The 26,826-nt window shown below is 42.4% G+C and overlaps 1 protein-coding gene across 2 annotated transcripts; it reads left to right on the top strand.

Annotated features, from left to right (window-relative positions):
* The first annotated feature begins 1,894 nt into the window (after nt 1–1,894).
* Nucleotides 1,895–24,355, top strand: MAML1 (mastermind like transcriptional coactivator 1). Of its 2 annotated transcripts, none has more exons than XM_027643776.1 (5): nt 1,895–2,408; nt 11,144–12,550; nt 14,574–14,843; nt 17,741–17,855; nt 19,966–20,957. In XM_027643776.1, exons 1-5 carry the CDS (start codon nt 2,040–2,042, stop codon nt 20,955–20,957), a joined length of 3,153 nt encoding a protein of 1,050 aa, XP_027499577.1. In that variant the 5' UTR covers nt 1,895–2,039. The 2 variants fall into 2 exon arrangements, with proteins under 2 accessions (XP_027499577.1, XP_027499576.1); XM_027643775.1 differs by having other exon boundaries at nt 2,040–2,408; nt 11,141–12,550; nt 19,966–24,355.
* Nucleotides 24,356–26,826: the final 2,471 nt, after the last annotated feature.

The following is a 26,826-nucleotide window of genomic DNA, read 5'->3' as shown; positions in this document are numbered from 1 at the left end:
CTAACATTTTGAGCACAACATAAAAATCTATTAATCTAATGGTTTTTTATCTTAATATGCAAATTGCCTTAAACTCCCAAACGACCCATGTGCATACATGTTCTTTCAAAGCATCAAAAGTGAACTTGAGATCTGCTATCAGCTTTTAAATAGTATTATATTAAATCTAATTGTAAATCTACATTTGCTTCTGCTAAATCTCCTGAAGAAGTCTCCTGTCTGCATGTTATGGCTTTTTTTGATACCTTAGTGTATGCTTTAAATAATCACTACAATAAATGAAGACTTTCCAAAATGGATAGACAACTCAAGTTACTTTTTATCTTGCTTTCTGGCTTGGGTGCCTCAGTTTGACCTCAGGATTGCTCTTATTTTTAAAGTCTTGGAGGAAAAAAAATTAGTTATCTGCTTATCCTGAGTGCTTTTAAAGCATAACTGTGTGTTCTAAAGTAGTGAAGCTCCACCTTCGACTGGGTTTGGAAGTGTTACAAAGTCTTGAAGGTGTATTTGGGCCTTTTGTGTCTGTGCACCCAAGGGTGGCAGCTCTTGAAAAGGATGCTGAGCTTGATGTGCTGTGTCTGAGGATGAGGGGGGTGTGTTAGACAGAGGTGGAAAATAAAAACCAAAACCCATGGGCTCTGAAGAACATGAGGCAGCAGAAGGGCTGGGAACAGTTTTTCTCCTGGAGCTGATGCTTGGTCAGGGAGTTGATATTAAGGATGCAGCTAACCAACTAACCCTTCCCAAAGCATTGCTGGGTGTGATCTGACCTTGCTGGGGCTGGTGCAAAGTGAATTGTCACAGCTTGAGGCTGTGACCTCTCAAGTGCATTTTGAAGGTCTGTTTATAAGATTGACTCCAGGGCCCGAGGAGGGCTGCTTGCTAGTGCTGACTGCTTGTAGTTGTACGTTTCCGTGGTTGTCTCTCCTTCCTTACTCCTTCCTCACAAGCTCAGCTCCTCCTGTGAGGCTGTGGGTATATCCCTGGGTGTGATGCCCACTCTCCACATCCCAAACTGGTGGTAAATGCCACTTCTTGCCTTGTGGTTTCAAAAAGGGGTTTTTTTGGTTCACTTTTTTTTTTTTTTAGTGTTGCTGAACAAGGACTGTGATTTCATGTCCCTTTCAAACAGGTACTTGTAGATGCGACTTGAAAAAAAAAATGTAAAAACTAATCAATAAAGAAACTGAAATCCGTTTGGCTTTCTTTGTGTAATTAGCAAAGGTGCATCGGGTGCCGGTGAGGTGAGCGGTGACTCTGCTCCTCCTGCGACGGGCAAGCTCGCTCGCAGTTTGACCCGAAAGCGGAGGTCCTGCAGTGCAGAACCCTGTTTGGAGAAGGCTTTTCCCGGGACACCGGGACCCTGAACTCGCCGGGACGGGACGGGGCGGGCTCCGCTCCATGCCCGCGCTCCCTGTCAATCACCGCTGGCTCCGCCCCCGTCGCTCCTAATTGGCTGTATCGCGGTCGCCCCGCCCCTTCCCTACCTGTACCCTTTAAAGGCGCCGGGCCCCGCCCCCCGATCGTCTCCACCACCTCATTCGCGCCCCCGCACCTTTCTACTGGCTGGCGGGGCTGTCAATCACGGCTCGTGACGCGCCGCGCGCCGTGACGTACCCCCCACCCAGGAAGCTCCGCCCCCTTATTCTCAACTCGGCTCTGGAGGGGAAAAACAGTTCCAAGATGGCGGCGGCGCGGACAACAATGGGGGGCCGGGGGGCCGGGCCGGCCCGCGCCTCCTGAGCGCCGCGGCCGAGGCAGCGCGGCGGCCCCGCGGGGAGCGCAGGGCTGAGCGAGAGCGGCGCAGCGCAGCGGCGCCGGGCGCGGCGGAGAAGGAGGAAGTGGGGCGGGGGGGAGCGAAGCGGGCGCCGGGCCGGGGCAGCGGGGGGAGGAGGAGCCGGGGCGATCCCGGGGGGGAGCGCAGGTAAGGCCGGCGGGAGGGGCGGCGGCGGCCCCGCCATGGCGTGCGCCGGTGCGAGCAGCCGGTGAGCAGCAGCAGCAGCAGCCGCGGCGGCGGCCGCCCCCTCGCCGTCCGGCCCATGGTGCTGCCCCCCTGCCCCATGGCGGAGTTCGTGGTGCCGCGGCACAGCGCGGTCATGGAGCGGCTCCGCCGGCGCATCGAGCTCTGCCGGCGGCACCACAGCGCCTGCGAGTCCCGCTACCAGGCCGTGTCCCCGGAGCGCCTGGAGCTGGAGCGCCAGCAAACCTTCGCCCTGCACCAGCGCTGCCTGCAGGCCAAGGCCAAGCGGGCCGGCAAGCACCGCCAGCCGCCCCCGGCGCCGCCGCCGCCCGCGCCCCCTCCGCCCGCCGCGGCCGCCGCGGGCAGCGCCGAGAGGAGCGGAGCCAACGGGCTGGACGGAGAGGCCGCCAGCGCCGAGCAGCACGGCCGCAGCAGCGCCCTGATCGCGGTAAGGCCCGCGGGACTGCGGCTGGGGACGGGGAGGGACCGGCGGCGGTGCCCGGCTGGCACCGGGAAAGCTCCTCGGGAGCTGGATGGAGGAAGGAAAACAAGCTGTGGTGGCCCGCGGTGGGAGGGCTGAGGTTGGTGCTGCTTTGCTGTACTCTGCTGTGTTACAACTTCGCAGCTGATAAGAGGTGTTTTGTTTTCACTCGTCACCTTTGCACGCTGGAAGAGCCCATAAAAGCTGCTGCCTGATGGGGTAGGGGTAGTGCCAGCCTTTCTTTGATTGTTACAGTCATTCAGAGCAGTTACTGAGTTATGTTTCTGGCTAATTCACCTAAAATGTCCCTGCAGAAACTGTCAGAGGGGCATTAATACTGCTTTGGATTTTTTGTTTGCCTGCTTATGTCTTTAATTTAATCTGTCAGGGTTTAGTGGAATTGTTTGATCAGAACATGATTGTTACTCGGTGAAGTTTTAAGACAAATAATGTGTCTGTTAATTCTGGTACAGATTGGAAAGATTTTCAGTGGAAAGGCAGCTGCTTGTTTGTCACTCACTCTAGTGGGTGTGAACACTATGGGAATCCCACTCCACCCATTAAAAACTGGCTTAGCTCAAAATCTTCATGTTTCTCTGGCTTCTCTAGCATTTCTGGTTGTCAGGACACATTCACACAGGCCTGTTTGTATATCAAGATAGCTATTGCTTAACTTATTCTGGGCCCTTTAAATATACTGCTGTGTGCTAATGTGTCAGTAATGTAGGTTAGTAGGATAACCTCTTAAAGGCTGCCTGTCTTAATACCTGTCTGCCTTAAAACCAGGCATTTTTAAGTGGTGGCCTGCATGAAAATGATTGAGTACCATCCTGAGTGTCTTTAAAGGAGAATACTGCATTAATCTGAAACATTGCCAGGTTAATATGTAGAATAAACCATGTTTTTAGGGTGGTCTGTGTGTTTAATTGGATTAGAAGAGAAGGAGAATGTAATTCTCTGTTGTCTTGGACCTCATGTACTGTTTTTAACATAGTATCATGATAGAGTTTACTGTATACTTGTGTATCCTGGACATGATGTGAAATATTGAAACATGGGGTGTATCGATGTCATATTTAATGTAACCAGCACTGGGCAGCACCAGTGCAGTTTGCAGTATTTACAGGATGAGCTGAAAGTGTTACTTAGCTGAATTGTTTCTGTTCTGCCTGATACACCTCTGAGACTCTAGGACTTGCTGACTGTTTAGAAGAGTGAGGTCCTTGTGGCACAGTTAGAGCACTTCAGGGGGCTGTTACAGAAAGGTGCTTGAGGCAGAGAGGAAACCCTGTGCATTCCTGACACTGATTCTGTAAAACTTTACAGTTAGCCGTTGTTTAACAGACTGATCTTGAACATAAACTCGTGTCAGAACAAAAATGACTCAAACTGGTATTTTATTATCTAAAGACTTGGCAGTTCTGTTTATTTCCTGCTGGGCTCTAAGGCTTTTTGCGTATGGGGCTTTACCCATTAATAATGTGTATTTTTGTTACACACAGAGCTCTTTAGCATATCAAATCCTGTCGTTTAAACTGCCACCACACGTCTTCATATTGACCTTCTAAAGAAAGATGTCACTAATTCATTGGTGTTGTTTCTCTTAAATCGCTGTGGATGTGGATTTGATCTAATTAGCATCCATTATAATGAGGGCTCTCAACAGCAGCAGGTTCTGAAGTGCACTGCACATCTGGGGAAGCCCTTGTACAGGAAGCTGCTGCCAGTGGCCAATTTACACAACAGAAGAGGGTTTTAGTGTATGAATGACTCTTCCTCGGGCTGCCCTGCTGTTTCCTTCCCAGGATCCATGACTGCAAGCTTAATTGCTGCTGTTGATTCATCAGCTCGTTACTGGGGTATAAAGTTGGTTTGCTTAGTAATTCAAGTCTTGGGAAAAAAGCACAACAACAACAACAAACTTCTTCTGCTAGTTTAATTGCTTTGGCCCAAGAGGTGCCTCTCTAAGTTAGTATTTTACCTCTAGCCATCATGTTGCAGTTATCAAGAAAAAGCATGTGCTTCGAATGGGAAGAACATGGGTTTGGTTTACAGTGTTCAACAAAGTTTGGATGAACACTAAAATTACTTTGTTTTAAAACACCCTGGACACATTCCTTTCCAAAGAATGCTGCTAGATCAGTGAAACATGCATTATATCAACTATTGCTGCTGTAAAGATCCAGAGTTTTCTATGAAGCTGCATATGAATCTTCTTTTGGAAATTGTGACTCTGTGTTGAAAGTTAATGAATCCTTTATTTTGGTCCTTGAATAAGAGAACAGTCCATGTAAAGGTGAAGGGTTTGTGATGTAGCATCAGAGGGCTTGTAGAAGTAGGATGTGGAGCTGCACTGCCACGAGTGTGGGCACTCCCAGGGGCTGCACTGCAGAGCACCTTCTGTAAATCCAGAATAGTCACGGGGAACAGGGTGGCACCAACACATCCTCCTCAGTGTCTTGTATGATTTGTCAAGTAAACAAAATCAGATATTGTCTCTTCCATTAGTCTTTTTTCTGGTTTAATTCCCGAAGTTGGATGGATCTTGCTTACAAGCAGAAGTAAGGGGTAGATTCTTCCTTGTTTTCTTACTTAGCAGTTCTAAAAGTTGAGCTACAGCAACTGAGAGAATACAGTATTGATACAGAAGTACCTGGGATTATTAGTGCACCATGTAGGCCTGTCCTTCATTTGAGGAAATGTTGAAAAACTAACTATCTTCCTACTTTTTAAAAACATCTACTTCACATTTCTGTTGTTTAAGATGGCATTAAAGCTGTGTTCAAAGTAGGTGCTTGTTGTTTGGATAATGTTTGTTGCGTTAATCTTACATTTTTGAGAAACAGGGAAGTTGGGAAGAGATGGGGCTTGTCTCCTAGAACACTTTTTTTCTCTTTGCCAGGTTCTGATACATGAAAGTTCATTCTACTAATGCTGTTTAAATTCTCTGGAGGAGAAAGGTTGGCTTCCTTGTATTTCTGTAAGAAACTAGAAGGCAGATTATGGCTGAGCAGAAGGCACTTCATTGACATGTGAATGGGGAGGATGGCAAGATCTGTATTTTCATCTCCACTCCTTGTTTTATGATGTGGTGTCTTGGAAGGAGAGCTGCTCCCTATTTCTTACTAGTTTTTTTCCCCACCTGAGAGCAGTTGTTGTGCAGAGAGCTTGCTTTGTCTAGGACTGCCACAAAACCACAAACAGTATTTCTGGAATGAGCAGGAAAGGTCTAGTCAGTGGCCTGTCTTGGGAGTGCTCTGTGTTAAAGCTGAAGAGCAGACCAGTATTTATTTGGGAGCAATAGAAGTTTTTACATTAATAATAGATAAGTTCTAAATTAAGCAAAGGCACCAAGTAAAAAGTTTAAAAGAAAATTTAAGGCTTAGAAGAGCAATGCAGTGTTTCTTGGTTGAAAGACCTGAAGTAATGAATTAAAGGGAACAGATTGCCTGGAGTGTTCTGACAAGCATTAATGGCACTCCTCTAACAAAGCTCAGGCTTCAACCAACAGTTCAGAAGATCTCATTTTTGTGTAAGCAGTGGCATAGGGATGTTAAATTGTGAAGTTACATTTTACCACAAAAATAGCAAATTATTTACATGTTATTTATACATAACTATAGTGCAGTGTAGTCTTGCCACCACTGTTTGTTTTTGCTGACAAGTCTGATGGTTTGTTGCCCAACAACTCAGACAGGTTTTTCTTTGTCTCCTTTTAATTCTCTGTGAGGTATTGTTGTATGTTTGAAACATTTCCCTCACTAGATTTGTTAGATATGCAGTGATGCTTCCTAAGTTGTAAGGATCTGGGAGTGACTGATCTGCTGCTGCTGTTGAAGTTCAAGTGAGGTGGAGGATCCGGCACTGCAGCTGAAGGCACAGCAGTTTTTTTGATTCAGCAGAACAATTCCTGTAGCAGAAGCTGCCCCTTGTGACTAATGCAGGCTTGGGATATTTATAGATGTGCCTATCCACAGCCCTTCTTCACTCCAGCAGGCAGTCACCCAAATACAAAAGTCTTCTGGAATTAAAGTAAAAAATTAAAATGAGTCCAGCAGTTTGGGTCTGACAGCACAGTGGAATGCAGGAACACGTTGGGTAATAAAATGCTTTCTTTGCAAGGGGGAATGCAGCTTTGGAATCTGTGGGTAGATGCACAGTAAATGAGGAGTTCTTACTATGTTGTGTAGTCAAAATGTTACGTTTTCTATCCAAAATTCATACACTACAATTTCTGGTATTTGCATTGTTGTTCCAGTCTAAATGGTTGTCATCTTTGCATCTTTGTTGCTCCTGTCCTTGGCCAGGCAGGAGAGGAGAATCAGTGTTTGTAGAGGACCTACAAAACTCTGGTTTGTGGGAGTTTGTATGTGCTGCAGTACTGCCACTTTCATGGCAGAAAAAATGCATTTATTCTATTTTTGTTTCCCCTTCTAGGTGAGAATGCTGGTATCTAGCTAGGAAGCATCTTGGAGCTGGTTTATTATTATATTTTTAGGGTAATAAGGTATTTCTTCTTTGAAAATGCCATTATATTTGTCTTGCTGATATTTAATGATAAATCCTTGTAGACTTAGTTCTAAAATTGAGATGGTAAACTAATTCCAAATAAAATACAGAAAATTAAAGCTCTACCGAGTCCTGTAAGAATATTTTAATCTCTGTAACAGATGCTTCAAAAAACAAAATAAGAACATTATACAGAACCTAAAAGGCACAGTATGGAGAACCAGGTTTTTTAAAAGTTTCATTTCTGTCATGTTCACTAGGTGTGAGGGTTTTTGTTGTTTTGGGCTTTTTGGTTTTTGTTTCTTTGTTTTTGTTTAGAAGAAATGGAACTTGTATGCAGTTTCTAGTTTGTATATATATATATATATATACTGTCTTCAGAATACCGGACTCAAAGTATAGTAAATTAGTGGAATTTTGCAAAAGAACTTCGATTGACTGTCTTCAGGTATTGAGTCCACATCAAAATAGCCAACACTAAACAAAAAACCTGAACAAAACAAACAACAAAGCCAACCAGAGCAACTTTGTGCCACTGTTTTGATCAGTGATTCCACCAAGACAGTAAGAGAGCACTGCCCTGGACTCTGAAGTTTTGCACTCTGCCAGTCCTAGCAGAAAAGCTGTAGATGAAGTTTAAAGCTTTTCCAGTTTCTTGCTGGGCTTCAGTAGTAGTTCTGGACAGCTTTTATAAAGTCATTCAACTGCCCCTGCAGTAAGACCACAGTAGGACTGTCCAGAGGGTTTTAAGACAGAGGTTGGACATATCAAAATTCTTCGTGTGCTGTCTGGTTTTGGATGGAAGCCTTGTCACCTGCCTGGACACACCTCCACCTCTGGCATTGTGAGCCTGTGTCCTGGTGAAGTGCAGTGTGTGGGTTACATGGTCAGAGGCTGCTGTGTTGGACACCTTGTTGCCATGGATGGCACCTGGGTTCTGTCAGCTTGTGTTCTGTGCATGAGGAATCCACAGTGAGGCACGTGTGCTCCTGCCAGCTCAGTGTGTTTATGACCACGTTGAGCACTGTCTGCTTGGCTCACATGAATAAAATGCAGCTCAGGTGATGTGACGTGGAGGAGGAGCAGCCCGTGGGGCCCCTCGGTGGCTCTTGGTCAAACTCTGTGTCCTGTCCTGGGCCAAAGGACTGAGACCTGTTCACATCCTTTGCTTTTCGCTGTTCCTATGTTGGTGTAAATGCTTCAGAAAAATGCTTTTGGGGTAATACTTTCAGGCAAAGCTAGATAGCAATCATCTTGGAAGTTCATCTTTAGTTGGGAAATTGAGTAGGCTGAGAAAATGGGAATACATTTCTGTATCCAGTCTTGTGACAATGGAAATGATTGACTTGGTATTATAAATAAAGTTGATTGATTGTGCTAAGGAAACCATGGACAGTGTACTGGAAGACCACTGTGTCTTACAGGATGGTGATGGGCAAGAAAATGAAAGCTGAAGGGATTTTCTTAGTGAATAGCAAGCTATGCCTTACTCTGTCAGTGTGTTGGGTTTTTTGAGTTTTGGCAGAATAGAACAGGTTTTTCTTGCCTTGAGAACTCTGTTGGAGCAGCTGATATGTAGATAGCTTGCAGTCTGGCTTGTATCTCACATGCACCTTGTTATTTCCCCCCTCTCCAAACCAGATTATTTGGATAGACACGGACAAACTGGGGAAGAACTTTATCTCCTTTTTTTTGTCAAAGTAATATATAGTTTTAGGTGAAAGGAGGATTTTGTCTCGAGCAACTAAAGTCACAATGTCTCCAGGAATCAGATATGTAAGTGTTATGACTGTTAAAACCCACACAGATATAAAAGCTCCTACATGTTTTTAGTGAGAGAAACAGCCTGTGGAGGGTATTAGGGGTCTATATCTTTTTCTAGACTGCAGTGAGTGTACCTTACAAACATGGGTGATTTAATGTTAGACTGGTTAGCTGCATATATTGCAGATGATGTAGTACAGCAGCAAAGACCTTAGTACAGATTCAAGTCCTGGTTGCTTTGAGTTGTCTATATGAATTGTATTTGCAGCAGTGACCCAAATTGACATCTATTCTGTTTTAATACAGGAAATGTCAGAATATGTCCATTGTACACAACAAAGTTATTATTTTTATATAAGTTTTCAGAGAGTGTTTTTCCCCCCAGTGTTTAGAATTAAGGAGGATCCATTCCCAAACTTTGAGTAATTTGACTCATCATATGACCTTGGGCAAGTTATTCATCCACCTTGAACTTCAGTTTTCCTGGTGGGGGTATTAAGTAAACAATGGGAAACTTGCTGAAAACCATATTTATGATTGAGTTGAAGCTTACTTGCTCTCTGTTTTACCTTTTTACAAAAAAGTAAATTTCCATTATTCTTTCAAGTTGGAATTTGAAACATTCACTCAAGAGCTGCTACTCCAAGCTGGAGACCCGATGTTCAAATTAAGAGATTTCAAGTTCCAGCCTCCTCTCTAAATGTACACCTCACCTCACCTCATCCTACTTGGTCTGCTGCTGATCTTGCTACTCTGCTGCTATTTCCATGAGCCATCTAGAAGATCACGGTCTCCAGGGAAGCTGCAGCCTGTCCCACAGATAAAAATAAGACTTTGCTGCTACCTATGCAAGCATTAAACAAATAATGGGTTTATTTGCTGTTACCTATGCAAGCATTAAACAGATGGTGTTCTTTGGGTTTTTTCCCCAAAGATCAGCTAACTGTAGACTGTTTAAAAAAATAGCAGCAATTAACTGTGAACCAGTCCTTCTGTCCTTAAATCAAAGAATGCTGTTGCCCAGGCAAGTGTATAAAATTCTTCAGATAATTTCTGCTGACCCTACATACAACCTCTTGCTTGAGTGCTGAGACCTTGAGGTTTCCCCTGTTTTTTCTTGGATGAGACAGTTTTCCCCAGGGGTTAGTGGACTGCCTTGTGAAGACTGCAGGCAATATTCAAAGAACCATCCTTGTCCTTGAGGTTTATTTAACGAGTTGCTTTTCTGCCATCTAAGAGCGCTGTTGTTCAGTGGCCCACGCCTCAGACGGGTGGCTCTTGGTGGGGATTCCTCTCGTGTGTCCTGCTGAGATTGTACCAAGGGGTGGGAGCTGATGGGGTTTTTCCCTCTTTAAACACTGTGCCGTCGAGCAGCGTCTCTGCCCTACAGATTTGTCTGCGTTGGTGTAGAGCTCCAGCACCAGCAAAGCACAACTTTTTTAGCAGAATGCACCCGAGGGAAGGAAGAGTTTACAGTTACCTTTGATGTGTGCATGAATTGTGTTTTCAGATACTTTTGAGGTCAATAGAAAGAACTTTCTCTTTGGAAGAACGCTGGCAGGAAAAGAGGAGTTGAACAAAGGCACTCAGGCTCTGGCTGTAAAACTGTTGCTGTAGCCGCTGGTCGCTTCTAGGTGGCACCACGAGAAAAAGAATCTGCATTCACTAACTGAAAAACCAACTGTTGAGCTGGTTGGGGCTCTGGTGGTCGGAGAGCAGAGAGGAGCAGCTGGCAAATACTTCAGGAGAAAAGAGGAAAGGAATAAACATACTCTGCCGGGATAGAACTGGCTGAACTCCGGGTTGCGTTTTCCACAAGTGTGAAGCAATGGTTGCTAAGTGACAAATTGGTTTTGCTTTTGTGCCAGAAGTGTGATTGTGTACAAAATTTATATACATAGTTCTTCTCTTAAAGTTATAATCACAAGAGAATCACTCTTTTTGTCTAAATATTTAAATGTGAGATTGCTTTATAAAACAGTCTCGCAGAGCAATTATACTGTGTGTACACGGGTCAAATAAAATACAGGTTTTTATTCTCATTTAAAATTTGATTTTGAACATTCTTCAATATTTTTCTCATTTTGAATAGGAAAAATAATAACACATTCCAGTTCACAGCCATTTTTCAACTCTTTTTTTCTTCTTGGAGTATATGGCAGCTTTTAGTTTTGTCTGAAGGAGGGGGTCTAGGTTTGAAGTAGTGCATGTTTTTGAAAGTTTTCCCAAAGAGATTATAGTGAGGAAGTCATCTCATGTGCTGACTTGGAAAACAAAACGTTATCAAAGCAAAGCTGTAAACTTTTTTTTTTTCCTCTTTTTCTGAAATGTCTTATTGAGAGCTAGACAATGTCCTGGTGAGAAATAAAAATCCAAATCTATGAAACATTGAACTACATAATTAAAATACTCCTTTTTTTTTTCAGCAGCTCCATGAGACTGTGAAAAGAAAGCTTGACAGTGCTGCTTCCCCTCAGAACGGAGACCAGCAGAATGGCTACGGAGACGTATTTTCTGTGTCCAAGAAGCTGCGTCGCGATGACGGTCTTGGAGTGAGTGGTTCTTCCAATGGAATGCCCCCTGTGTCTCCACTCCATCATCTTGACAAGAAATCTGGCAACGGAGATACCTTACAACTTAACGGGAAACATCCCATGGGGCTGGATGGCATCAGCAAGAAGTGTCTTCCAGATTCCAGCCTGCAGATGAATGGAGGTGGTGATGCTGATGATTCATTTCCTCTGAGTTTGAACAAAGAGTTGAAGCAGGAGCCCGTAGATGATCTTCCCTGTATGATTGCTGGAGCAGGGGGTTCTATATCTCAGAATAACTTGATGCCTGATCTAAATCTGAATGAGCAAGAATGGAAGGAACTTATTGAGGAGCTTAATAGATCAGTGCCTGATGAAGATATGAAGGATCTCTTTAACGATGACTTCGAAGACAAAAAAGATGCAGATTCTTCAAATTCAGCTGCACAGACTCCATTGGCACAAGATATTAACATAAAGACTGAGTTTTCCCCAGCACCCTTTGAACAAGAGCAGCTGGGATCTCCCCAGGTTAGATCCACTTCTTCAGGTTCAGCATTTATTGGTGCTGCTTCTGTACCTGTAAGTGCCGCTTCTCCAGCGGTCGGTAGTTCTCAGGCTATGTTCCAGCCTTCCACTCAGTCAATGACTGAAAATCCTAATCAGCCCATGATGCAGGCATCAAACCACTCTCAGAACGTCCAGAGGCCTCTCCCCAATGTGTTGTTACCTGGGAAGGGTCCAGGAAGTGCCAAAGAAATGTCTTCTGCTCATCAACTTCAGCAGATTGCTGCCAAGCAGAAGAGAGATCAGATGTTGCAGAACCAGCAACAAGCTTCACAAGTCCACCAAACAAATCAGATGTCTACGTGGCCACAGTCTGGGCCTTCCCATAGTCCACTGGCTGTCCCATATACCATGGAAAATCCCACTAGCCCATCAGTTTATCAGCCAGACTTCAACAATCAGAAACTCATGATGCCTAATTTGGGAAATAAAAGCTCGCCGAGAGCTGGAGGCAATTACCATGTGAACATCTTGGGTCATCAGCAAAACAGCTTGAACCAGAACCCTGTGAATAGTCAGGGCTCTATGCTGGACTATGGGAACACCAAACCTCTTTCCCATTACAAAGCAGAGTGTGAGCAGGGGGTTGCAGTCCCTGGGCAGAACAAGACCCCCATGCTGGCCTACATCCAGCAGCGCCAGCAGGCACCGCTGTCCCACGTGAGCGACGACCAAAATGGGATGATCCTGTTGAAACCCAAGCCTGGAAACATTGCCTACCGACTGCCACACAGTCAGGTGAATGTCCTGGGGTTTGTTACCTTTGTTCAGTAGTGGATTTAGGGTCATTAGATAGGTAAGGTACAAACTACTTGATATGGTTTCAGATGTTTTCATTGGTTTTAAAGAGGAAAATCATAGTACATGATAAGCTGAGACAAGGATCATGAAGTCTGTTTTCCGTGGGGGTCAGTTTTTAATGCTGGGTTCTGGGTCATGTGGTAACATGTGATTTCCAGCTTAATATGCTTTGTGGGCAACAAATTATGTTGTGCTTCACAGAAGTTTCTACTTACAAAGATAAATAGATGCTTTGTAAACTTTTGACTAAAATAACTCATGTAAAAGTGTGGTGTTGAGCAGTGTTCTCAAAGAAGCTTTACCTTGTTTTCAGTCCCTACTTGTGTCAGAGTTGGCTTGCTATAAAAAGACCTGCTTTTGAAGAGAGGTGGAAGTGGGGGCTGCGTTCCTGATTTCTTGGGTCAGAAGAAAAGCCCTGTTCCTTGGGGCTTTTCAGTTCTAAGAATTTGTTATTGGTTAAGTCTCTGGGGATTGGGGAAGCATGGGATAGGAGAGAAATGTATAATTAAGGATGAATAATAGTAATATTTGTCTGCTTGAAGCATATGCTTCAGGTTTTCCTGTAAATGAAAATTCCAGATGGTGCTTCTTTGCTGTGTATATAACTGATACTACAGGTAAGCTGCAGGTGAAATTTTATGTAGTGGGTGGAAGTATAAATTCATTGGGATTCTGTAATGTGTTCCTGCAATGCACACACGAGGGGGCTTGTTGAGGAAAAAGGTCTTTGTTACAAGGATTAAGGCTCCTCCAGCAAAAGCTGTTGGAGATGCAACTCTAGTCATATGTTCTCTCAGCAAAACAAAAAAGCTGTGAAAAAGATCTGATTAGTCTGTGATAAAGACCACACTGATGTACAAATAAAAATTTGACATCAATGTGTAGTTCATAAAGTACAAAAAAATCTCTTTAAAAGCTGGCAGAAGTAACAGTCTTACAACATTTTGATGGAAGAAGAAGGAGGGTGGAGACAGTTGTGTGTCACATCTCCCCCTCACTGGAAAACATGAGGGTGACCTTGCATCTACACTGCCACACTTGCACCAAATTAACAGAAATACTGATGAAAGCTTCTGGAGAATTTCTCAAAAACTTGCACATAGAACAACTTAGCACAGCATTACTTATATTTGGCTCATGATTTCTTATGAAACTGCAGAGTGAGAACCAACAACCAAACCCATCAGCTGAATTCTGAACTTGAATGTGGTATTTATTTGTGTAATTAGAGGTGAGGCTGAACTATGCTTAAAAACAATGAAAACTGTCAGATTTCAAATGGATTTTCTGGTACAAAAAGGATAGTACCAGATCTTGAATGATAATCATTCCGTGTTATTTTTAGTTCTCCCAAGTTCCAGCCTCAAAAAAAAAAAAAAAATAGCAGACTTAATGAAAAATTAATAATATCAGACCTGTCTCTAGTAGTATTTTTGTCTGTGAAATATAGTGATGGTTTGATTGCTGGAAAAATATGTTAAGACCCATTTTGACAAGTGAAAGCCTTCTCCCCTTCACCTGAAAATAGTATATGCTCTGATACCAAAAACCAGCAACTTTAGGAGGGGCAACAAACACTTGTTGAGTTAAATGTTAACAGAAGAGGCAGGATTTAAATAAATGCTTTATATAATGAAAGTTTAAAATTTAGTGTTTGAAAAGCTGCTGCTAAAGTAAACTGAAGCTGGTGTTTTTGAAGTACCTGGCTGAGCAGAAGCACACAGAGCTACACTCGCCTGTCTGAGCTGGAATTTGGGAAGTACTTTGAGATGGAAGTTAAAACCTCTATTCCTAGATGTTATGGAGCTTCAGACTGTAACTCTGAACTCTCAGTTCTGTGTCTGGCACTGTATAGATGGGTGTTTGGCTGTCTTTAATTAGCAGAACTTCCATAACAAGCTTCACAAGTGGAGAAGCTGTTGCATTTCTGTAACTCTGTCACTTTTCCTATATTCCACAGGATCAAAACCCTTCTCCTAACGTTCCTCGCGTTCCCGTCTCTGTCCCGGGCCCTGGTGTGGGTGCCCAGGCTCCAAACGTCTCCATGGCAGGTAACCACAGCAACTCAGCTTATCTCAGCAATCAGCAGCAAGCAGCAGTGATGAAGCAACACCAAATGCTGATGGACCAGCAGAAGCAGAGAGAGCAGCAACAAAAGCACCTGCTCATGGAGCAACAGAAGCAGCAATTCCTCATGGAACAGAGGCAGCAGCATCTGCTGGCAGAACAGGTGAGAGGGGCCAGCAGTCTGGTTTTTTTAATTTGTGCTGATTTGCTTTGGTGCATGAAACAGCATTTGATGTTTTAGAATCAGAGATTGGTTTGGGTTGGAAGGGACCTTGAAGGTCATCCAGTTCCAAAGCCCCTGCCATGGGCAGAGACACCTTCCATAGACCAGGTTGCTCCAAGCCCCATTCAGCCTGGCCTTGAAACACTTCCAGGGATGGGGCAGTCCCAGCTTCTCTGGGCAACCTGTGCCAGGGCCTCACCACTCTTACAGTAAATAATTTCTTCCTCCTTCAGCTTAAGGCCATTCCCCCTTGTCCTATCACTACATGCCCTTGTGAAAAGTCCCTCTCCAGCCTTCTTGTAAGCCCACTTTAGGTATTAGAACGTGCTCTAAGTTCTCCCTCCATCAGCTGTCCATCAAAAACTTTAGGAAAGAAGGAAGTGATACAGCCTTCTCTGAACTGAAAATATGTGAAAGCCCATTTTGTGGGGAAGATTGTAGTAGAATCTGCAGGATTGTGGAACTGTGGCTGTGCCAAATCCTGCCAATGGCTTTTTTGTTACCTGGAAATATCCATTAAAATAGAGGACTCAGCTGAGGTGACAGAAAAACCCCTTCAGTTCTGGAGCCAGCGTAGATAAAACATAGTAATGTGGTTGACAGTGTTTTAGATAATTGAGTGTATGAGTGAGTATGAGTGTTGGTAAAGGTATGTTTTTTGAGATCTGGGTTAAAACAATGTGAACTAAGGGAATACTGTGGTGGAATTACATTATCAAAGAATGAAAGACAGAGAATGCCCTAATCATCAATATAATAGTATTTTCTGTACAAGTGCTATGATCTTTGAACTTAGAATACTTTTTGGTAGATCCTTCAGTCTTTGCTGACTTCTGTGTTAGCATCAAATGTCAAAGATGACTAACCATTACTCTCCAAAATGTTAACAAATGAGTATTCTTTGAGAGTAGGTAGGGAGAAAGGAAATGACCTCCTGCTTGTGCTTTTGCATCACTGGTGGATGGTGAAGAGCTCTCTTAGAGCTCTTAAAGCTGTGGCCCAGTAGTTTTCCTCAGCTCAGTAATGGACCTAACAGGTGTCAGACCTCTCTGAGCAGTGGGATGGTGTAGTAACAGGGTGGTCAGTAGCACATCTCAAGCACAGTGATGAAATAGTTTTTTCCCCTACCTTTCTGCCTCTGCTTGGCCAGCACATGCAGTAAATATCAGTATTGTGAAAATACTTCATTCATGCCCTAGTTATGGTAGCTACAACTAACTTCTGTAACTTCCATCTTTGTATAGTGATGCTGGGACTTTGGTGCCAAATAAGGAGCAGTTTTGCTTCGGAGCATTAGGTACTGCATTTGCCACATTTATTGGCATTGTGCTGCCCAGTCAAGCTAGATCTCATTAGCATTCTAATTCGATATTTATTTCTTCGGATACACACAATACTGGATGTAATTTTACAGAAAGATTTCTGAATTTGTTGATCTCTATTTTACAAGAGAATTGTAGTTTCAGGTAGCTTCAGTGCCATTCCCTGCCACTCTAAAGCTATCTTTGCATTTAATATTCTGCATTTTTTTTTCCCCAAGCCAGCTTCTACAGTTCTTGGTTTCTCTCAGAGCTATGGCATCTCTTGTTGGCTTCTGTGGTCAGCCTCTTTCAGGTCTGACTGGTCCTGCAAGCAGCAGGTCCTCTCTGTCAGGCAGCCTGCCCTCTTCATTCCTCTGCATGTCTCAACAGCTTTGGAGCTGTAGACATTTCGGGAGGGTGGTAGTGATGTGTATCTTGCCCATTGTTACATTGCACCAATCTCTTCTCTAAAGGCTTTGTGCTTGTATCCTTTACCCCAGTACTCTTGGAAGGGAATTTCTGCCCCCTTCTGTGCTCTGTGTAACTATCACTACTTGATTACCTCAGAATTTCAGTCTGGCTGAGGGTGCCTGCAGAAGAAGAGCCAGAAATACTGTGCCTGATACCTTTTATATTGTAACAGTAGCCAGTTGTCTGTAAACCTGTCATTATCTGAGGATACTGTTAGTGCATCCACATTCCCCTTGAGACTTTAAATTTCATTTTTCCCTAAAGTTCTTAATAGAAGACTTGCTTGGTTTATTTTTCAAATGTTTTTATTATAAAATATGTACGGGTTGAATGTGCTTTTAAAGAGGCACAGTTATTTTGTGACATGAGTTGGCTTTGTTTCAGTTGGTTGGTGCATTGTTAAGAAAGTGGTTGTAAACAATGATTACAAAACTTGTATGACTTCTGTTATGGACTTAGTTCTGCAGTTCTCCATAATATTCTAGGAAAACCTGTGGTGTATTAGAATTTGGGTTTGTGTATATTTTTTCATGTTTGCAAGCAAGAACTAGAAAAATATTTACATGTTCACTCTTTTCTGTGTTATACTGTTGATATTTCTGACTTGCATTTTTAGTGATTTCTAAAGGGAGGTCTAAAATGATTTGGGGATGAAGAGCAAAAAAGGATGTGTGATATTTTTTTTTATACACACTGGCTTTTGCTCTTTTTATGCATGTACCTGTTTTTGTCCTTTAGAATATTTCTAAAAATTCCTATTGATTATATAACTGATAAAAAGACTAACATCTCAGATTTTCAATGTTTAAAGGGCTTCAGACATACACTGTAATAACTCTTGTAGTGCATGTTGCTGTCTCTGAGTTCCTGGTCTTGTCACTCACCAGATTAAACTGACTGTGTTTGAGCCTTGAGAACAAAGGTCTGAAGTGACTCTGAGGCTGCAGAAGCCCTTTTGATTACCAGCTCGGCATAAAAGTGTGCAGATCACTTGTTTTTATCCAAGATAGCCCTTGGAAAAAGCTTGACATGTGTTTTGATTGTCCTGCATTGGACCTTTCTTAGGAGAAACAGCGGCAGCAGCAGGAGCAGCAGCTGCAGCGGCACCTGACTCGCCCTCCTCCCCAGTACCAGGATCAACCACAGAATCCATACCAGCAACAGGTTGGACAGTTCACAGGTGAGTAAAAACACAGCAATTGAAATAATGGCAGAAAAAATATCAGGAGTAAAAAACAAGCTGTCTTCAAATTACCCGGATTGGATAGCTTTTAATTAATTTATTACAGCACCTTCCCACGTCACTGTGCCTTAAAACCTTTTGGCCTGTACTGTGATTCAGTTGCAAATCAACAGCTTCCCCTGCCCCAGGTATCTGGGACATCTTAAGCTTCTGCTTCTTAAATGTTGTTTTGGAAATGAGTAAAATTCTTAAGTACCTTCATTGTTCTGAAGGCCTTTTTGTACTACTGGTTCCTTTTACTGGTTGTAAATTCTTTTTAACTTTGATATATTAGGATTCAGGTTTGGGTTTTTTTGAAGCCTGACATCGCTACTGCCTGTACCTATCATAGGCCCTCATTAAAGAAAAATAAGTGGTGTATTATTTCTCTCATCTACTAGAATGAGTTTAAAATTCTCTGACATTCTTCTCCCTGCTGCCTTTAGAAGGGAATGCAGTTTGAATTCTCTTCATTACTTGGTATATTAATTGTTAAATAAAAAATGTTGTTAACTGTTAAGCTGGATTAGCTTCAAAAATGTGGAAGAACTAGAGAACAGTAAAAGCTCATCTCCTTACCTGAGAAATCCTTACTTGACATGGCATCAAGAAGCCACTTGTCTTTTTTCGTAAACTTAGAGTACAAAGAAGTGCTTACTCCCTTCATTTTGTTTCCTTACTCTCTGTGTTCCTGCAGAAATAAATACTGAAGGGAAAAGATGCAAATGGAAATGTGACACCTTCATCCTGACTGTGTTTGTTACTGTGCAGTGTCTGGTAGAGCTACGACTGCGTTTTGTTACTCAAGTGAAAAAACTTGATGCCAGTACAAAAGGACTGTGTGCTAACTCAGGGAGCAGTAGCATCCTTCAAATATTGCACTGAAACATTTTTTTTCTCCTGTCATTTTTCTACAGAAACACAGTGTACAACTGTTAGAAATAGAGTGGGATTTGCTATAATGAACATCAGTATTACTGAAATTATTTTTTCCTTATAATGACTATTTTTTTGCCTCTTAAATCCCAGTATGTGACTACTTTTCACTGTAAGTATTCTTACAGTGAGACTCTTCCTCCGCTCATCCACCCCCCAACTCTGGTGTTTTTATGGTGTGCTTTGCTGATAATTAATTCAATATAATTTGAATTATATTTGAATTTTTGATAATTCAGTTTTTATTCAAATATAATGTTTGTAATAATGGAAACCCAGTACTCCTCAGCTGTCTTAAAATATGCAAAAATTCTGCAGTTTACTTTTTGGTTTGAAAGTAGAGAAAGTACTAATGTGGGTAGGTTTCCCTTGGTCGACTGTAAGGAGTGGGAGGGGTGTTATATGCATTACACTTCACAGTGCTGGTCTGCTTTTTTTGCTTCAAGTGGGGGGGGCTGTTTCTTCCACAGGAAGAAACTTCTAAACTCAGGATTTACAAGAACAAGGGACTTTTTTTGGTTTGCTGAGAATACATTTTTGCAAATCACCTTGCTTGGTTATCAGCACTGTGTATTAACATAGCAAATATTTCACTGTGGAAATCCAAAAGATACCTGACCAAAAATTTCTGAAAACTGAATTATATAAATAGAAGAAATTCCTGGAATAGGGAAAATGGAGGGCTGGCAACTCTACAGGTGTATGATAAGAGATACACAGTGTATGCATGGAATGACTGACTGTGTGTGCAGTAAGTGGTATTTTTAACAGCTTAGCAAATTGTACATGCACTTCAAAGTATGTGTGTTTACCTTTGTTCACAAAGAAATATCAGAGTCCTGCCTTTAAAGTCTTAATTTTTTTTTTAAATCGATGATGCTGAGCTCTTAGAAGTGGTATTCAGATTTTTTTAGGACATTGGCATATCTGTGTTTGAGATCAAGGTGGAGGTGCTAACTGGAGCAACAGTTGACACTCTTTAATTAAACTCCTGCTGCCTGTGTGCTGGTTGCAGAGGTTGGTTTATACAAATGCAGCTGCACCTCCATTCTGGGTTATTGTGCCTACAAGCCTGGCTTGGCTCTGGTTGGACCGAGGTATTTAATGGACAAAATACTTCTTTGTATTTCAGGGTCATCTTCAGCCATGCCTGGGGTCAGTAATTTAGGACAGTCCAGCTCCAGTAGCCCACGGATGTTTCCTCAGACCCAGAACATGATTCAGATGGGACCTGGACACACTCCTGTTCCTCCACTCCAGTCGGGCTCCAGTCAGCAGGACCGGGGGGTGACTCAGTATCCCAATATGCAAAACATTCAGCGCGGGGGATTGTACAACCTGGCGTCTGGAATGACACAGATGGTTCCCCAGCACACAGCTCCAAGTGCCAATGGACAGACTCCGATGCAGAGGCAGGGCAGCTTGGGCCAGGGCACTGCTGTTCCTGCTGGCTATGGGCAGAACACCTTAGCAAACTCAAGTATTTCTCAGCAGCACAATAAAGGTGCACTGAATCCAACCTTATCTAAGCCACAGATGGCAAGAGTACCAGCTGCTATGGGGGCTCAAAATCCATCTTGGCAACACCAAGGTATCCCTAATATTAACAACCAGACACAAGCAAACAGTGGCTTAGGACCATTTACTGCCAACTCCTCTTTCCACATGCAGCAGACTCATCTAAAGATGTCCAACCAACAGTTTGCCCAGGGAATGCCTCAGGTAAGCCTAAGCACCAGCAGACCCATGACCTCGATGAACGCTGCCGTCTCTGGGCAGATGTTGTCATCATCTTTGGGTGCACAGCCCCGGACAAACCCACCTACACAACAGCAGGTACCCTCACAGCAAGTGCTACCTGGCATGAACCAGACTGTTCCAGACCTGAATGCTTTCAACCAGAATCCAAATCAGCAAATGCCCAACAGAGGAAACCTGCACTGTAGCCAGGGGTACCCTGTGAGGACAACCAGTCAGGAGCTGCCTTTCTCCTACAGTGGCCAGTCAGGCAATAATGGACTTCAGAACTTAACTGGTGACACAGACCTGATAGACTCTTTGCTGAAAAACAGGACTTCAGAGGAGTGGATGAACGATTTGGATGAGTTGTTAGGAACTCATTAAAATGGGGCCGGGGGTGGGGGTTCTACTTTTTTTAATTATTTCATGACATATAAACAACACTTGGACCAAAAAAAAACCAAAACCTGTGGCATTGAGGAGACTTGCAGGCATTAGAGGTAAAATGGTTGGGAAAAAGACTGGAGCTGCTTCTCAATGAGTGTTGACACACGGTCACGGTGCACCGAGCGGGTCTGCGGGAGGAGTGCACGTTGTCTGGGGTCTCTGAGGAGTCGCACACTTGAACAGGTCAAAAAAATACTGTGTCCTAGCCAGCCTTCCAGAAATCTCACTTGCAGTGTTTTAAGACTAAATTGTTTAATTATTTAAAAAACAAAACAAAAATTCCACAGAAATAGTGCAGAAAGAAAGCAAATAGTTGCACAAATTGTGTTTAGGGCTTAGTCTGCAGCTATTACTTGCAATAATTATTTGTTTGTAGCTTGTCATGTTGTTATAGTACTGTCCATCCAACTTCTGACTTTTTATTTGAGAAGAGGCTGTTATGCACCTGAGCACGCTTGCAAAATGTTTGGACTTGTTTCTTTTCCCCATTGCTGAAGCATGTGCCTGTACTCTCAGTGGTATTTCACAGTAAATATATCTAGATGCTGGTAATAGATGAGAGGAAGTATTAAAACCTGGCCAGTTAGTCTAGACAGTCATCTTCCTTCATAGATTGTAGTGTTTTAAGCTGCAGTTTGCACTCTGTTGTAGAGAGGCACAGTTCTTGGCTTGTACCTTGCTGTGTTTAAAGGGGGAATTTCTCATGGGAGAACTTTTAAACTATAGTAGGTTTAACGTGAATTGTAAAGCCATTTACTTTGCACCTGTTTCTTCATAACTTATTTCCAAAGGTAGTTGTATTTAAATGAAGGCTTTGCTTCATGACAGCTCATCTAGTTTTCTTTGTTGTAAAAGGTAAAACTAACTTTTGAGATCACTTCATTCCCCGAGGTTAGCAATGAGTTAGTAATGAGCACAAGACTTTGTCACTTCAGGATAAAAATGAGGAAAAAAGAATTTGGCTGGGAGGTGGAAAGTCCTTATGAGCAATAATAGCACAGGCAGCCTGGGAGAATAGTTATATCAGGGTTGCTCCAATATGGAAGTCTCCCCCTTTAAATACTTTGGTTTTTTAATACTGGGTTACGAGTTTGATAATCTTTCTATAGTCTGGTGGATTTACTTCTTTAATATCCCTTGAAGCAGATGCTGGTTCTTCAGCTCAGCCCAAGGGATCTCTTATCCATATGTTGGGATTGGTCCCAGAAAGGACAAAACACAATGGGAACAGTCAGTGTTCCAAAGTCCTTACTCTCTACCAAAAAAATCCCTTATCCACCAACAAACCACCTTGCCTTAACCTTTATTTTAAAATGAAAATAAAGTTGAAAGCTTTTGTTTGAAATGCACAAATACCTCTTCCCTTTCTAAATCTACTTTCTTGGAAAGCTCCTTTAAACTTTCTAACCAAACCCAGCATTGTGATTTTAAAGCAATTTCCTTCAACATAGACTGGCATCTTAAGGAGTTTTCTGCACTGCAGAATTGTGTGAGAGAGGGTTTTTCCAGAGGGTGTGAAGGGAAGTGAAAGATATCATTGGTTTCAAAGAAGGAAAATATTTTACTGTATCTGCAGCTCCTTTATGAGACAATTTGCACTTTTAAAAACTGCTTTTTTAACACTAATACTTTAACCCTTTCCAAATATGCATGGAACATGGTTTGTGCAGCACACTTACCTAGTGTGGATGAATTCTGCTCTGTTGATCAGATTTGCTGTTGTATCATGTTGAACTGTTGGTGAAAGATGTGCATTGATCAGTGGATCCCACCGTTCAATAGTGGATAGAAGTTCCCTGAAGCAGGCTTAATCCCTCCCTTTTGAAAAGGTAACATAAAGATTCTCTTTGGATGGGAAGACAGAGGTGTTGGTGACTTTGCTTGTTGACACTTCTGATATTTTCTAGAATAAGTAGTTGAGATGCAAATAACTGATGCTAACTCTTCTTATACTGGCAATCTAAGAAAAGAGCTAGTGATCTTGGTTTACTTTGAAGTTGAACCAAAACCTGGTCCAAGGTAAGTGTCATTAGAAGATTATAGATATAAACTAGCAATGGCAGGGGAAGGAGTGTTTGCTGTATTTTTATTTTTAAGGGTTAACTTTGCACCAGTGTGCCTTCCCTTCCTGTCGGGGGTGCTTGGGACCTCAATTTCAAGTGACATCTTTCAGTGTCACTAGTTTTCTCTCCCCCTTACAAACACTTGACAGAAATAACAGGGTAGTAGGATTCAGCTTTTCTTTCTTCCCTGTTTAGGTTGTGGTGAAATCTGCTCTGTTTTCTGGTAGGTTTTGCACACAGGCTTTGTTCGGAATAAGTCAAAATACAATCCATCCAGTTGTGGTTTCTTAATTGGAGGAAAAGAACATCTGCTGTTTTACATTGTTACTACCAAAAAGGCAATCCAGCTAAATGTCCAGGAAAATGCAGATGTGCTCTTTCCTCCACTGTTTCTGGAAGCTAAGGTGGATATTGCCCTGCTTGACCAGAGGGTTTGTTCAGGAAGGTATCTGGATTTGATGACAGGGCCTTTTCATGGTACTGTTGGAGTAAAATTAAAAGTGTGATTCAAGGAAAACTGGCTTATAATGCCCATTGGTCTCCATGTGTGAACAGGATCCAAACAGCCCTGGCTTCTGGCCTTGGTCCCTGTCCACATAACGCAGTCGGACTGTTGGGAATACGGTGTCACTGTAACGAGGTTGGAACAGTTCAATGGAAATGAAAATACGGTTTTGATGTGCACAGGTGCATGGGAAGGGCTGGGCTCTGCCCTCATGCCCTGTAACAAGTCTGTAAATGCACTTGGGCTTTCCATTTGCTGCAGCTTCAGAGCAATAAAATGTGTCTCCCCTGAACTGAACCCAGCCGGCCGCCCATGGCTTTATTTATAAACTGCGGTTTTGGTTGGGCAGGCAAGGTGAGAGTGTCACTGTGCAACATCCACTGCCTTCCAAAAACCACCATACGATTGAAAAGGGTGCTCAAAATTTTGTTATACACATTTCCTTTGTGTAAATAAATGTTTACAATTTTATATTAAAGATTTGAATAAGAGTTAGATCTTCTGACTGTATATTTTTTACTTTTTATAGATTTTAAAACTATAATTCTTTATATATGTGTTTTGGGGGGTATTATGGTAAGTTTTATGCTTGTAAATGGAGAACAGTTGAATTTGATGCTAACCTTTATGAATTTTTGTCATTGAAATGTATAAAGAGTCCATTAATCCCCTTATTCTTTTACTACAATTACTGGTGCACACCAAAAAGAAATCCTTCACTTCTGTTTTATCATTATAAAATAAATATTTTGCTAGTGTATTAAACATACATGGTGTGACTTTATACATTTGTGTGAGCTGAGCAGAGTTCAGCATTTTCATTCCTAGTGAGATGGTTCCTTCCCTTCATCCCAACACACAGTTTTGCTCAGCTCAAATTCTGCTGCTGTGTCTTACCAATTCTTACAGTTTCAGAAAGTCCATTTAAACAGGCCAGAACTGGATAAAGGGGCCTTAGAAAACTTTACTTTGAAAATAAGGCTTTATGCTGCACCCACTGCTTCCGGGCTTTTTTTTTTCTTGGAATGCAATTGTAGACCTTAAGCTGGGAAATTCGGCTGCAGAGGTGGTTGTTACTGGTGAGAAAGATGTTAATAACTACTGAGACCTCACATGTGAAAAATGGTAGAGTTCCAAAAACATGCCAATTCCCTCAAAATAACAGGCCTTCGAGGTTCAAACTGGTTTCCTCAAGCCTTGTTTGATGTAGGCAGATGGCACACACAGAAATCCAGCTGAGACAGGGGCTCACATTCTGCAGGCATGAGTTGATGTTTCTGAACAAGGAATGAAATACTGGCAGAAATGTGTGTGAGGATTGTGGCTTGAAGCTGGAAAAGTCCCTGAGCCACTGCACGGCTTCAGAATTGAGGGATCATTCCCCAGGTGTTGGAGTTGGTGTCTTACCGTGCAGGTGTTGTGTTTGCAGCCCCAACTCGGAGCCTTCAGGTTTCCTCACAGCACCCTGACTTACCAGAGTGTATTTTTTAATATATTCCTACTCCCACAAAGTTTTGTGTTATGTTTGGAGGGAGGAGGAGACCTATAACTTCATAAGCTTATAAAGAACCAAATGTCGTAGTAAGTAACAGGACCAGGATCAGCTGATTTTAACCTTTGGGGAACTGTGAAGTTACTGCTTAATTAACTTTATTGTCCCATTAAAAATGCTGCATTTCAGTTATTGTTGAGTAAACCAGGAATGTCCCAAGCAATCCCCACTGAAGTGACCTGTGTGTTTTTCCAAAGATTTTAAGGAGTCAGTGGCAGCTTGTGACCAACTCAGAAACCGATTTGATGTTTTTTCCTTGATGCTGGTGTTTTTCCTGAGACTAATGTAATAATTCTGTAATGGAAGTGTTTTCTCAAGTCTGAATTGTTTGTTGAACTGGCATAAGCAGAAACAGAACTCCTGGTGACATTTCCCCTCTGAACTTATCCTGGACACCCCAGGTGAAATCGTGGGTCACCAATAGGTTCAGTTAAGGTTAATTGTTTTATTTCTATTTCAGTCTGAGTCTGGTAGTCTGAAGTCACATCATATGAGTGTTTTATAGAGAAAGGGAGTGGTTTTGCTTTTTTACATGTGTGGTTATTCACAAAAAAGTGTAATACTGGATATTTGAATTCATTAACAAGTTTTCAACTTGATGAGCTGTCACAATGGGGTTTTGAGGCGATGAAGAGCCAAACCAGAACAAAAAACTTGCTTTGTCCCACCCAAGAGAAACGATAGGTCTGGTATGTGCATAAATTCTGCACTGAGGGTTTGTGTATGTGACTGAACAGAATAAAATGCAGTGGCTCAGCCATGTCCTGTGCCCTCTTTTCACCAAAATGAACAGAAAGCCTTAGTTGATTTTACAAGTTTTAAAGTCAAAGTAGTCATCCACATGAAATTGCTCCAAAACACAAGATAATGTTTTGAACTGATACATATTTTACTTTTGTGGAGTGGGGAAAGAAGTTACTCAGTGCTAAAATATTGCTGGTGTTCAAATTTTATGTTTTAGAATTCTGATGTCAATGTAATATTTTTGAGGGTCTATTTCTACATCCTCTGCTGCCTTCCATTTGGAACTGAGAACTTTTATTTTGTATGATAGCCAGGAAAGGATTCGTACTGCAGAACCTTAAAAACATCAGAAAACTGCGAAAGGTGAGTGAGTGCTAGAAAAGAACTTTATTCTTATTTGGTAACCTTAGAGCAGTAATTAGTAGCATAAAATACCTGAATGCTCTTTTCAAAGTTACAGAACCCAGTAACAGAATTAACTTATTCCAGCTGGAGTGCAAATCTTGAACATGGTCAACTCCACTCCTTGGGATAAGAACAGAAGGTCAAGTCATTTATTTTCAAATGCTTGTTAATAATTTTTACAACCTCTCACATAGTTGAGATGCTTCAGAGCTCATTAAAACCAGCAACAAAGGGCTGGAAAGAATTCCTTCATCTTTCCATTGCTGGCAACGTATAATTCAATCGTCATGTAAAATCTGTAAATATAATTACAAGAATTTCACAGTTTGCCCATGCAAAGCTTTTTACTGTTCCATCATTCAGCAAAAGGCACTTGGCTGGAATAGCCATTTCCTGGTGGCTGCCTGCTTTGGAAAACCCTGTGGTGTGGAGAGAGTTAAGGTGAGTTGAGGTGTGGTGGAGGAAACACCTGTGTTCAGGGGTATAACTCAGTTCTGTTGAAGTGTGTGGTATTGGGAGGGTGGGAGAGAGGTTTGG

Source organism: Corapipo altera, unplaced genomic scaffold (genome assembly GCF_003945725.1).
Source record: "Corapipo altera isolate COAL_440 unplaced genomic scaffold, ASM394572v1 75, whole genome shotgun sequence".
Lineage (NCBI taxonomy): Eukaryota > Metazoa > Chordata > Aves > Passeriformes > Pipridae > Corapipo > Corapipo altera.
Note: the sequence above shows the minus strand (reverse complement) of the source record. Positions and strands in the feature narration are given on the sequence as shown.